Source organism: Mus musculus, chromosome 15, assembly GCF_000001635.26.
Source record: "Mus musculus strain C57BL/6J chromosome 15, GRCm38.p6 C57BL/6J".
In the NCBI taxonomy this organism is placed as follows: Eukaryota; Metazoa; Chordata; class Mammalia; order Rodentia; family Muridae; genus Mus; species Mus musculus.
In genome coordinates this window covers 99,094,854-99,107,732 of record NC_000081.6, presented here as the reverse complement: position 1 = coordinate 99,107,732, position 12,879 = coordinate 99,094,854, and the positions used below count along the sequence as shown (strand labels likewise).

At 50.5% G+C, this 12,879-nt stretch overlaps 1 protein-coding gene across 4 annotated transcripts; it reads right to left on the bottom strand.

Moving 5' to 3' along the window:
* Positions 1–3,023: 3,023 nt before the first annotated feature.
* Dnajc22 (DnaJ heat shock protein family (Hsp40) member C22) lies at positions 3,024–8,599 on the bottom strand. Of its 4 annotated transcripts, none has more exons than NM_176835.2 (3): positions 8,133–8,249; positions 5,958–6,910; positions 3,024–3,417 (listed from the first exon to the last, which is right to left on the bottom strand). In NM_176835.2, the coding sequence occupies exons 2-3, from the start codon at positions 6,795–6,797 to the stop codon at positions 3,238–3,240; spliced, it is 1,020 nt and encodes a 339-aa protein (NP_789805.1). In that variant the 5' UTR covers positions 6,798–6,910; positions 8,133–8,249; the 3' UTR covers positions 3,024–3,237. The 4 variants fall into 4 exon arrangements, with proteins under 4 accessions (NP_789805.1, XP_011244040.1, XP_006521520.1 ...); XM_011245738.2 differs by lacking the exon at positions 8,133–8,249 and adding an exon at positions 8,420–8,599 and having other exon boundaries at positions 3,044–3,417; XM_006521457.4 differs by having other exon boundaries at positions 3,044–3,417; positions 8,114–8,290.
* Between the last annotated feature and the right edge of the window lie 4,280 nt (positions 8,600–12,879).

The window sequence follows — 12,879 nt, the reverse complement described above, 5'->3', positions numbered from 1 at the left end:
GCAATGCAATCTTTTATCTTCTCCTTGCAGTCGGGGCTTATTTAATGAAAACACCAGAAAGAGCATGATCTCACTGTGGTTGGCTTCAATATCAACTTGCCACAAATCAGAGCGAGCCACCTGAGTATGGTGTCTCACCTGAGGTATCCTGACTGCTCTTGATTGGCGTAGGAAAGCAGCCCTGGTGTGGGCCTGCTCCTTCTTCTGGTAGCAGCCTAAAGAAAGGGACATCATGGCAGAGGAAGGTCGCCTCTGCTCTGCCTCCCTCTCCACGTGGAGTTAGCAGTTTGCAGGTCCTGTTGCAGATGGGGATCACTTTAATTTCATTGTGGAATAATTACCAGCATTACTCCAAAAACTTACCTTGCTTCTCCTGCCAGACTGGGAGGACTGAAGCATCTTGCCTTGTGGATTAAGCAACTGTGGGTTGTTGCCCCTCAGTAAAGGACAGCTATTCTGGGACAACAACTATTGAGGTACCCAGCCTCAAGGACCAAGAACCGGTTCTCAGTGTCTCAGGGGTATATTTTGAAGCTCACTACACACACACACACACACACACACACACACACACACAGAGAGAGAGAGAGAGAGAGTGTGTGAGAGATTGAGAGATCGATTGAGAGAGAGAGAGGAGAGAGTTTGAGGCTAGCCTGGACTAAATAATGAATTCCAGGCAAGCCTGGATTACAGTATAAGCAATATCTTGTCAAAAACAAGCAAAGCAAAACTCTTAAACGCGTTCTCACGACCGGCCAGGAAGAACACAACAAACCAGAATCTTCTGCGGCAAAACTTTATTGCTTACATCTTCAGGAGCAGGAGCGCAAGCCCCCAGCCCCAAAAACGAAAACCCCCCGCTTACATCTTTAGGAGCCAGAGCGCCAGCGCGCCAGAGCGCAGAGCAAGAGCTCTATTGTTTACATCTTTAGGAGCAAGCGAGCAAGAGCCAGAGCCAGAGAGCAAAAGCGCAAGAGCGCAAGCAAGAGAGAGAAATGGCGGAAACCCCGTCCCCTTTTAAGGAGAATTATTCTTTGCCTAGGACGCATCACTCCCTGATTGGCTGCAGCCCATGGCCGAGTTGACGTCACGGGAAAGGCAGAGTACATGTAGTGGTAAAATACCCTTGGCACATGCGCAGATTATTTGTTTACCACTTAGAACACAGGATGTCAGCGCCATCTTGTGACGGCGAATGTGGGGGCGGCTCCCAACACAAAACAAATAAACAAAACAAACAAACAAACATTAAGCTCAGCTTACATGGTCCTGGGGTTTCACACATACCAAGCACAGGCTGTCAGGACACATCTCCACCTTAAAACACGACGTACACTACTCAGAATTAACATCCAGGAGAAAAGAAGAACAAGAAAATCAGCAAATAAAAGTACATAATTTCTGGTCTGGAGAGATGGCTCAGTGGTTAAGAGCACTGACTGCTCTTCCAGAGCAGCAACCACATGGTGGGTCACAACCATCTGTAATGGGATTTGATGCCCTCTCCTGGTTGTGTCTGAAGACAGCAACAGTGTTATATGTATGTGTGTGTGTGTGTTTAATTTTTAAAAATATCTTTTTTTAAAAGGTATTTAAAAAAATGCCAGGTGGTGGTGGTGCACACCTTTAATCCCAGCACTAGGGAGGCAGAGGCAGGCGGATTTCTGAGTTTAAGGCCAGTCTGGTCTACAGAGTGAGTTCCAGAACAGCCAGGGCTATACAAAGAAACTCTGTCTTGAAAACAAACAGAGCTGGTGAGATGGTTCAGTGGGTAAGAGCACCTGACTGCTCTTCCAAAGGTCAGGAGTTCAAATCCCAGCAACCACATGGTGGCTCACAACCATCTGACTCCCTCTTCTGCAGTGTCTGAGGACAGCTACAGTGTACTTACATATAATAAATAAATAAATCTTTAAAAAAAAACAAACAAAAAAACAAAATAAAACAAAAAGGTATGTAATTTTAACACGTTTCTGGTTTCTGGTTTTCAGCTTTCTCTGCAAAGTGAGACATCCTGGTCTCCTTTTCTACATCTAGCCAGAATTGAATAAGGCTTCCTCAAACTACACAAACTGCTATTTCCCCCGGGCTTTCCCCAGCTTGCCTCAAAGACACATGGGATATAAAACCATGAATCTTCCCACGAGGCCTGTCTCGGTGTCATTTCCTGTGGCCGTGATAAAAGACCCTGACAAAAACAGTTTAAGAGCAAAGGATTCATTCTGACTTACAGGTCAAGCACAGTCCATCATGTCTGAGCAGTCAGGGCAGAACCTCGAGGGCGCTGCTCACATGATCAGGAGCAGAGAGCCCTGAGTGAATGCCTGCCCGGGTGCCAATGTTTCCTCCTCTCATTCAGACCTGGGTCCAGTCCATGAGGATGGTGCTGCCAGCCTTCAAGGTGGAGTTCCCACCCCACCTTAACAAGTTAGTCTTGTTAAGGAAATCCCTCACAGACCCACCATAGGCCAACCTGATCTAAACAGTGGCTCGCTAAGCCTCTTTGTTTCTTTCTTCCTCTCTCTCTCTCTCTCTCTCTTTTCTCTCTCTCCCCTCCCTCAATCCCTCTCTCTCTCTCTCTTTCTTTCTTTCTTTCTTTCTTTCTTTCTTTTTTTTTTTTTTTTTGTGGTTTTTCAAAACAGGGTTTCTCTTTTAGCTCTGGCTGTCCTGGAACTCACTCTGTAGACCAGGCTGGCCTCAAACTCAGAAATCCGCCTGCCTCTGCCTCCCGAGTGCTGGGATTAAAGGCGTGTGCCACCATGCCCGGCTTTCTTCCTTTCTTAAGTATAAGACCAGAACCTACAATGCTTTTCTGGCACTTTGACATTTAACCCCCTGTCTCACATGTTGAAATCCCTCTTGTCATAGGACAGCATATGAAATATCAGAATCTTCATATTTTCCTTCAGCCTCCTAACTGAGTGCTGAAGGCAATTATAGGAGTTAAATGATCTCTTCATCATATAACAATATCCTGGGCTAGGATTCCGTGGTATAGCCTTTGAAAGATATATTTTTATTAATTTTATAATATTCCTTTTACTTTTCCGTCTTAAGAGAGTATAATCGAGGAGACGGTAGTCAAGAATTCAACACATAAATATATTCTCTACCCTTCTCATCCCTGTAAGGTTTCCCTCCCCTCTGCTGCCAGCAGTTTCTTTAACTGTCAGGTCCTGGGTTTTGAGGATGGTGCTGACAAGACTGAGTCCATCCTCAAGTGGTTGCTTTTCACCTCTAGGATGCTCTAGGCTTCTTGGGCTGACTCAAGACTTCATACGCAGCCTGGATCTCCAGGAAGTGTCTCTGGGCCTCCTCCGTCTGGTGCCGGTTGTGATCTGGGTGCCAGACTTTCACCAGGTCCCGGTAACTCCGATGTATTTCTTCATTAGTTGCTCCTTCTGGGACGCCCAGAACCTCAGTGGAACAGAACTCACAAATTAGCCTCTCCTAAGTGCTTGGGGTCCCAGGGTCTCTACCTGCTTTCTGCTAAATCAAGCTCCTTAGAACTAGAATGGCCCAGAGCCTCAGACAGAACTTCATTCCTTGGGTAAGGGTATATTTCAGTAGTAGAGTGTGTCCCTGACTGGAGTAAGGACCTGGGTTTGATCCATAGCAGTGAGAGAAATACAAAGGAACCCCAAAACAAACAATGCCCCCATCCCCAAAAAGCCTCAGGATATCACGTCAGTCCCAGGATTCCTTTACTGGCAGCCGCAATTTCCAGGCTAGAACTCCATATCCTCCACAAGGTTCCCCCCTCCACAAGAAAAATAAGTGTCTGTACGCCCACCAGAAACCTGAGAAGATGCTTACAGGAACTTCATTGAAAAAAAAGTCCTAAGCTAGGGGTCTGGAGAGATGGCTCGGCAGTTAAGAGCACTGACTGCTCTTCCGGAGGTCCTGAGTTCAATTCCCAGCAACCACATGGTGGCTCACAACCATCTGTAATGTGATCTGATGCCCTCTTCTGGTGTGTCTGAAGAGAGTGACAGTGTACTCACATGCATAAAATAAATAAATAAATCTTTAAAAAAAAAGTCCTGGGGCTGGAGAGATGGCTCAGCAGTTAAGAGCACTGACTGTTCTTCCAGAGGTCCTGAGTTCAATTCCCAGCAACCATATGGTGGCTCACAACCATCTGTAATGAGATCTGATGCCCTCTTCTGGTGTGTCTGAAGACAGCAACACTGTACTCATATTTATAAAATAAATAAACAAATCTTTAAAAAAAAAAAAGTCCTAAGCTAGAAATGACCTAAATATTAACAATAGAGCGAATAAATAAGATTTGGAGGAACGACCATCCAGAAACTGCCCCACCTGGGGATCCATCCCATAAACAACCACCCAACCCAGACACTATTGCAGATGCTAACAAGATTTTGCTGACAAGAACCTGATATTGCTATCTCTTGAGAGCCGGAGAGGCTCTGCCAGTATCTGGCAAATACAGAAGTGAATGCTCACAGCCATCCATTGGACAGAGCACAGGGTCCCCAATGAAGGAGCTAGAGAAAGGACCCGAGGAGTCGAAGGGGTTTGCAGCCCCATAGGAGGAACAACAATATGAACTAACCAGTATCCCCAGAGATCCCTGGGACTAAACCACCAACCAAAGAGTACATATGGTAGGACTCATGGCTCTAGCTGCATATGTAGCAGAGGATGGCCTAGTTGGTTATCAATGGGAGGAGAGGCCCTTGGTCCTGTGAAGGTTCTATGCCCCAGTATAGGGGAATGACAGGGCCAGGAAGCAGGAGTGGGTGAGTTGGGGAGCAGGGGGAGGAGAGAGGGGATAGGGGATTTTCGGAGGGGAAACTAGGAAAGGGGATAACATTTGAAATGTAAATAAAGAAAATATCTAATAAAAAATATTTGGGCAGGATATGATAGAGCAATGAACGCAGATTGTTTCAAATTGCATGTTAAATGTGAATAAGTCTTATAAACAGAATGTTGAATGCAAAAAGTCAGATCTGTACTAGGTGATCCAGTTTATTTGATTGTCAAGAATAAAGAAAACTTGGACAAAGAAAAATAAGGAGGATGACGGGCATGGTGGCACACGCCTTTAATCCCAGTACTCGGAGGCAGAGGCAGGTGGATTTCTGAGTTTGAGGCCAGCCTGGTCTACAAAGTAAGTTCTAGAATAGCCAGGGCTATACAGAGAAACCCTGTCTCAAAAAACTAAATAAATAAATAAAAAAAATAAATAATGAGGGAAAGAAAGAAAGAAACAAAGAAAGAAACTAACTGAAAACTCATCTAGCTGACAGGTGGTACTTCTTGCTAATATTCATTCATGATACAGAGGCAGGAGGAATACAAACTGAGGCCAGCCTGGGTCTCCATATTATCCTGGTTTAGGCCAGCTAAAGGATGCACAGTAAGAACCTGTCTTTAAAAAAAAAGAAGAAGAAGAAGAAGAAGAAAAAAAAAAGGCTAGAGAGATGGCTAAGCGGTTAAGAGCACTGATTGCTTTTCTAGAGGTCCTGAGATCAATTCCCAGCAACCACATGGTGGCTCACAACCATCTGTAATGGGATCTGATGCCCTCTTCTGGTGTGTTCCCAGTTACAGTAGCCTGGAGTGGTGGCACACGCCTTTAATCCCAGCACTCGGGAGGCAGAGGCAGGCAGATTTCTGAGTTCAAGGCCAACCTGGTCTACAAAGTGAGTTCCAGGACAGCCAGGGCTACACAGAGAAACCCTGTCTCAAAAAACAAAAAACAAAACAAAACAACAACAACAAAAGTATTTATTATTCATGTGTCTTCCTCATGTACCTTCATGAAGCCCAAAGAAGCCAGGATCCCCTTTCAAGGCATAGCTGGCCAGACTCAGAACAGAGCTCCCTCATGCAAGCTACAAGCTCCTGCAGGGCTTCCATCGCTCAGAGTCCAGACAGGCTCTCCTCTCTGAGGAGACTTACCCGAAGAGGGAAGAAAGGCTTACCTGGTGAGCCAGCTGAAGTTTCTCATCCTGAAAACTGTCGACAAACTCATAGAGCTTTTCCCACTCCTGGAACCGGCTGCTGTTGAAGCCAGGACCTCCGACCAGTAGCCACCAGATCCGGCAAGGCAGAAGCAAGACAGACTCCACGAGGCGGCCAAGAAGTGGGAAAAAGCTGAACCAACTCAAGAAGGAACCCAGGGTTTCTGCCACGTAGTTAATGGTGGCAGCTGTGTTGTACATCGTACTGTAGGCCAGAGGGCCGGTGAAGGCGAGGTAAGCCAAGCCCACGCGGTAGAGCCGCACACTAAGTGTCTCTGACCCCGCTGAGGCTTTGTATCGTCGATGCTTCTGGGCTGTAATGCTGGCAGCCAAACTGATAGGCAGGATGGCTATGGGGCGGCCATAGAACACAGGGGACGTGAGGAAGGCCGCTCCTAAGGTATTCTTAAAGTCTGAGGTCTGGTTACCAACAGCAGCTACCAGCAAGACCCCTAAGCCAACAGCCAGTGGGAGGCCCACTATATAGAAGTTGTCCATGGAAGAAAGGCTGACTAGAGCCACAAGACCAAAATAGACACCCACTACTATCTGGGAAGCAAAGCGAAGGAGACTGAGAGGTGGTCTCTCCTCTTCCGGCCTCTGTTTCCAACTCTGGACTCTGTTGGCTTGAGCCACAAAGCTCGGGAGCTTCCAGAATTCCCAGAGCCAGCCCAACCCACCACCTCCCAGGGTGAGCATCCAGAGCAGGGCATGGCTGTCCCTTCCCAGGTACAGGTGGTGGAGCCCAACAGGACCCCCCAAAGCCCAAAGGACATAGGTCATCAGCAGCCCTTTGGCCATCCTCTAGGGCAAGAGTCTCAGAGAAAATCCAGTGGCGTTTGACATTGATCAAATTGCAGAAATCTCAAGGTCCTCTGTGAGAATCACTGCAGTCTGGAGGGTCATCCTTAGGCCTGAGAGGTGAAGCAAGGAGAAAGGCTCAGCAGTAATAAAAATCAAGCTAGCCCTACCTCGGGGTCTCTCAGGTACTAGATGTCTCCTATCTTCCGTTAGCACCCCAGTCCTGTTATTTACAATCACAGTGACTCCATATTTAAGGGAGGAAATGCTTCAATTAAAATATTTTCATTTATTTATTATTAATTTATTGATATTTGAGGCACAGTCTTATTGCACGTTCCAAACTGGTCTTATGCGGCCATAGCTGAGGACATCTTGGTCTTCCTGCCCCTACCTCCTCAAGTGCTGAGGTTATAGGCATGTGCCACCATGTCCAAGGAAGAGAATGTTTTTGTTTTTAAGATTTATTCATTATTATGCATACGTACACTGTAGCTGTGCTCAGACACACCAGAAGAGGGCATCAGATCCCATTACAGATGGTTGTGAACCACCAGGTAGAGTCAGTGCTCTTAACCGGCTGAGCCATCTCTCCACCCCCAGGAAGAGAATGTTTTAAGTGACTTTAAGTTGGGACACTGAGAACTAGGTGCCTGAACAACAACAACAACAACTCAAAAGCTTGGGACTAACGGGTGACCCAGGGGTCACTTGGGGTTTAAATTCCCAGCACCCACATGGCAGCTCATAGATGCCCTCTTCTGGTCTCCAAGGATATCAGGAGTGCATGCAGTGCACACACAAAGGTTCAAGCAAAACACCCGTGTACATAAAGTAAAATTGAGAAAGAATAAGAAGGGGGAAAAAAGAAGCTTAAATTTCTATCCTCCCCTTAGACTCTGGAATAGTAATGGCTCACAGGAAAGGGCTGAAGAGAATACTTTTTCACTGTTTCAAACCCCTTTGAAAGCCAGTGTCTTAGCCAAACTCACTCCTTTAACATCGTGTGTGTGTGTGTGTGTGTGTGTGTGTGTGTGTGTGTGTGTGTGTGTGTGTGTGTGTAAGCGGGTGCATTCTGTAACTCGGCCAAAGCCCTTTCCAGCTTTCCCATCTCCCCAGACTATGCCGTTCTCCCACAAGCCAAATTTGAAAGGGACCCTGAACTCCTTCCACTTAAACGTTCTGGAGAACATTTTGACCCAGACCTTAGCACCCCACAGCCCAGCCATCCTATCCCTATCAACCAGATCGAAGGCACTCTACAAAGCGGCCGCAAAAATCCTCAGAATATCAAATCTGCCTGCCAATCGTCTTACCTACTTCAAGCAAACTCACCCTCAGGCAGTCCCAGCAGGGCCGCAGTACCTGGCAGCCCAGGCTTCCAGGCTGCTTCAGAACAGCCATTGCCTTTGAACACAGATTCAAAATGGCCCCTCTGTAACTGCTCTCACCTCCACACAAGTGGACTTTGTCCCTCAGTGCTGGGTGACTGTGTTTGAAGTCAGGCCACCTCCTGCAGGCCCCGCCCCGAAAGCCCTGGTCAGCCCCTTCGTAGCCACCTTCCGGTCCTGTGTTCCTGGGCTCTGATCGCCCTCTCTACGGGAAGCTTTCCCCAGACTCACCCAGTTTTACACTGTAGGGCCTGGAACCGCGCCCCACTCCCGGCAGTGCGCACCTCTTGCAGCACTTCATTAACACCGCCAGATGGCGCTGCCGTTTACGGAAGGGAGGGTCCCCAAAAGTCCCAGATCTCCTTTTTGCAAGGTTGGGACATTCCTGGTCAAAGCTGTCCGAACCGTGCAGCTACCTGGCGGGAGAAAAAGGGCGACTCTATCAATAAAATTAAAAATCTCGACTTCCTCTCCTCTCCGCCACAAATGGGAGGTGATCCCTGTCTCGCTTCTCTCTGTACTCCAAGACGGCCATTATAGGATCACGTCTAATTTCTTAAAGGAGAGACATCCACTCAGAGGTGAAGGAGAGAGCCCCTCAAGACCCGCAATTCTGCCTCACTACCTTGCTTCCAGGCCTTCCAGTTAGGGGACTCCACAGCCAGACCTGGGAGTCTGAGCCTGCATAGCCCAGAATCCATAGAGCCAGAAGCTGTTCAGACCCTTGTAGCCTGAAGCAAAGGGGGGGGGGGGAACCCACACCAGCAAGGGATACAGGGTGGGGGCGAGCCATCAGAAGAGTAAGGGCAAACCCAGGGAGACTCGGGGGAGAGGAGCCTGCCTTCTCGCTTGGACGCTGGAATGGAGCTGGCTTACAAGATGCCTTCAACATCCCGGGCTACAATCCCCGAGCAGCTCCGTGACCTTGGCCAAGTCACACCCTTTCCTGAGCTTCAGTTTCTTTTAAAAGAAGCTTGGATCTACGAAATTCCCCAGGCTTGATTAGAGGTAGGGATGGAGCCGGTGGGCTTCACTTAGGGTCACTTGTCAACAGTGGGCAGAATGTTTTAGCTCCCTCCAACGTCTAGTTCTAGCTGGGGACTAGATATGGCCCCTTTAGGGCTGAGGAGGGGCGACAAAACGACAACCCAGCCACGGCTGGGGACGGGGGGCGGACGGGGGCGCTGAATAATGAATGAGACTTAATTGGGCCCGCTCTGCGCGGCGGCGCGCTAAGCTTGGCAAACAGCGCGGGCAGAAGCAGCCGCCGCCGCTGGACAAACAAACTCGCTCGGGAGCCGGGAGCCCAGTGCGAACCGCCTGGAGGGGGAGGGGACCCCGGGGAGCCAGGTCTCCTGCTCGCAGGAGGGGCCCAGAAGTGTCCAAAAACGCGAAAGGGATGAAGGCTTCGGGCCCAGCCTAGAAAGGACGGACTGGGGAGGGAGCGAAGCAGATTTTTGCCGTAGAGCCCTGGGACCCAAGGGCAATGTAAGCGCGTGAAAAAGATGGAGAAAAGAGTGGAGGACGGAGAAGAGAGTGAGAAATGAGCGAGGAAAAGGCACATCTGGAGGAGGGTGGTGGAGGGTGAGGGGCGAGAGGAGGACCATTACTGTGAGGAGAGGGCAGAGCGATGGAGAAACGAGAAGGGAGGCACAGGGGACCTAGAGAAGAAGAATTGAGGAAGAGTCAAGGAGAGGGATGAGAGGTGACCGGAATGAGAACAGGGGTGACAGGGTGGGCGAGAGGAGCCCCTGCCTGCGCCTCGCCCTGCCTCGCTCCCGCCCTACGCTCTCTCCAGCCGTCCGCACTCACTTTGTCACAATTACGGGGCCGTCACTCGGCCGGGATTGTTTTCCCCAAATTGTTGTTCTATAAACTGGCTCGGGGTGGGAGGTGGGGTGGGGGTGGGGGGAATCTGACAAGCTGAAGCGGGAGGGAGGGGAGCGTGTGAGCAGCTGTCGAGGGCATAGTAACGTATTTACCCGCCACTGGCCCAGGGCTGGCCTTGGCTGATACAGAAACCCGTGAGGAAATTGATGGCCACCCCAACCTTCGCCACCGTCCCCGATTTTTCATCTTCCAGGCCTCTCTCGGTCTCAGCTGCCTCGGTTTCCCCAACCGAACGCGGCAGGTACTGGAGGCCGAGGCGATGACCAGACAGGACCAAAAGTTGCTTAGCCTTTCCCCAGTCTCTCTGGCCGGCGCCCTCCAGCGCCTGCTCACGTCGCAGGTTTGCACTCTCATTCCTAAGTGTGCCCAGGTCCCCTCACCCCGGCGCCGCTCGCTACCCTAGACCACCTTGTCGCTCCTCTATTCTGCAAACATCTGTTGCGCCCACTGAGCGAGAACTGCGCTGGCTTCCAGCTGCCCCCCTCCGCCCCCAACACCTCCCCCGCCCGCCTCCTCCCCGCCAGCCCAGCTTGTCGGCTCCGTGACAGCCGCCGCCGAAGCCCGGGCCCCGCGGGAGCGGCCGGAGAGGAGACGCTGCATGGCTGGCTCCGACACCGGCCTCCCTCGCGGCTCCAGGGGCAACGGAGGATGGCGGCCGCTGAAGCGAGACCGGAGTCGGCCGCTGGAGTTGGCAGGACTAGACGGGGGAGGGGGGAGGCCTTGGGTGGGCTCCTCTCGGCTTCTTTTAAATCCTGTCTTTCTTAGTCGGTCGCCCTCGGTCCAGCCTGAGCAGAGACCCTTCCAGCTGCCGCTGAGCGCGCGTGGGATTCAGTAGGTTTCCTGGTTCCTCCCCCCGCAACGCCCCCCAGTCCGGGTGATTTACACCCCGGCTCCGCTCAGCGGCCGCTTCCCAATCAGGAATATCGACCCCGGGCGGGGCCCTCGGGCCGCATCGATCCCTCTAAGGCTCGGGATTTAAAAATGTCAAATTTGCCTTTTCCAAGCCGGTGGAGGGGGCGGGGGCCAGGAGGAGGGCCGTTTGCAGGGGAGGGTGGACAGCAGGGCATCGACCAGGCGCCTGTGCCCGGAATGAAAAGCGACGGCGGGCGTGCCCTGGCATGGCCTGGTCATTCTTGTGTTCTCATTTGTGGCAACAAGGAAGCTCTACCTCTGCTGCCTGGATTCCACAGCACATCACTATTACACTGGGTCATTCCCAGAGGCAGGAACCCAAAGAGGAGCAAAGACCACCCCAAATTTGACGAGACAAAATTGAAAGAGGTTAAAACATAGGGGAAAGAGACAAAACTAGAGTGGCCCCAAGAACAATGTAGACCTGGGAATAGCAAGGCAAACAGAAGCTGCCTTAGAGGTGCCCTATAAAGCAATGTTCCAGAGACCCAGAATCCCCTGCTCTCTATATAAAGTGCAGGAGGTCCAGCCCTGGTCAGGCCAGTCTCAACTTCTTAGTGGTTTGAGAATGAATGGAAGAGTGGAGACAGAGCTAGGCGAAAAAGAGATGACTATAATGTAATTTATAAGTAGTATTGTCTTCCCAAGCTGTGGACTAGTAATTAGCTAGGCCCAAGCAAGAGTCCAAAGATTTGGGTCTTCAGCAACTACTACTTCTCTGGGCCCTAAGAGATGGATTCGCTTAGAAATCAAAAGATCTGGGTGTTGGGGTCTGCAGCCCAGGTCATGCTTTAATGCCAGCACTGGGAAAGCAGAGGCGGGTGGATCTCTGAGTTTGAGGCCAACCTAGTCTGCAGAGTGAATTCCAGGACAGCCAAGGATATACAGAGAAACCCGGTCTCCAGCAACAACAACTACAACAACAACAGAGAAAGAAGAAGAAAGGAAGATAGAGAAAAGAATCTGGTCTTTCTGGCTTGAGCATCACACAGGTGTTTGCTCAGTCTCACTCCTTTCTCGGAGATCACCACCAGCCAGGGGAGACCAGCTGGATTGGAGATCCCGCACTGGTACTGGAGATTGCATATGCTGTCCATGTAGGTCATGAAGAACTCTTGCAATAGTCACATCTGCAAGACTAAGCAATTAGATACCTAAACTTGGGCGAGGGGAGGAGTGTCCACTGCTTCCAGTGTTTGGGTTAGGGCTGGGAGGGATCAGTTGTCACAGCACTCTCACAGTTAACACCCCACACATCCGCAGGAGCATACCTCAGCTGTCACCCTGCACGCTGCTGCCATTTCCCCAGAACTGCAGAGCTGACAGCAAGTTGGGGGGGGGGGGCATATATCGGGATGGGTGTGGTGGCTCATCCTCCAAGGATAAAATCAGTGGGACACATCACCGACACTGACACGCATAGTCACTGATGCCTTTGCAACCATCCACTCTGTCCATGGTCGCCACGCACACGCCATTGTCTGGGCGAGCAATCACGCACAATTCTTCTGAGGTCAGGCACCAAAGCGCCTAGTTTTAAAACCTAGCTACATCCTGTCTCGGTATCTGACCTTAAATCACCTAATCCAAGGACAGAGTTTGTCTCCACCTCTGACTCCCTCATTCTTTAATTAAGGAGCCGGCCAACAACCAGGAGTCCAAGTTCAAGGTAGTCAAGGCCGGGGGTCGAAGTGAAAAGCCAGGAATAGAGGGAGCGATGGGACTGTTAAACGCTCCCTTGCTCCCGCTTCTGTCACTGGCCTCCTTCCCAGCACGTCCACTCGCCGCCCACCCGGCCCCCGTCCGCCTGTCAGTAGAGTAATGAATGCGCGCTCGGGGCCCTGGGCCCCCCCTGAGTCGTTCATCACTGCCAGCACCGCCCACTTCTG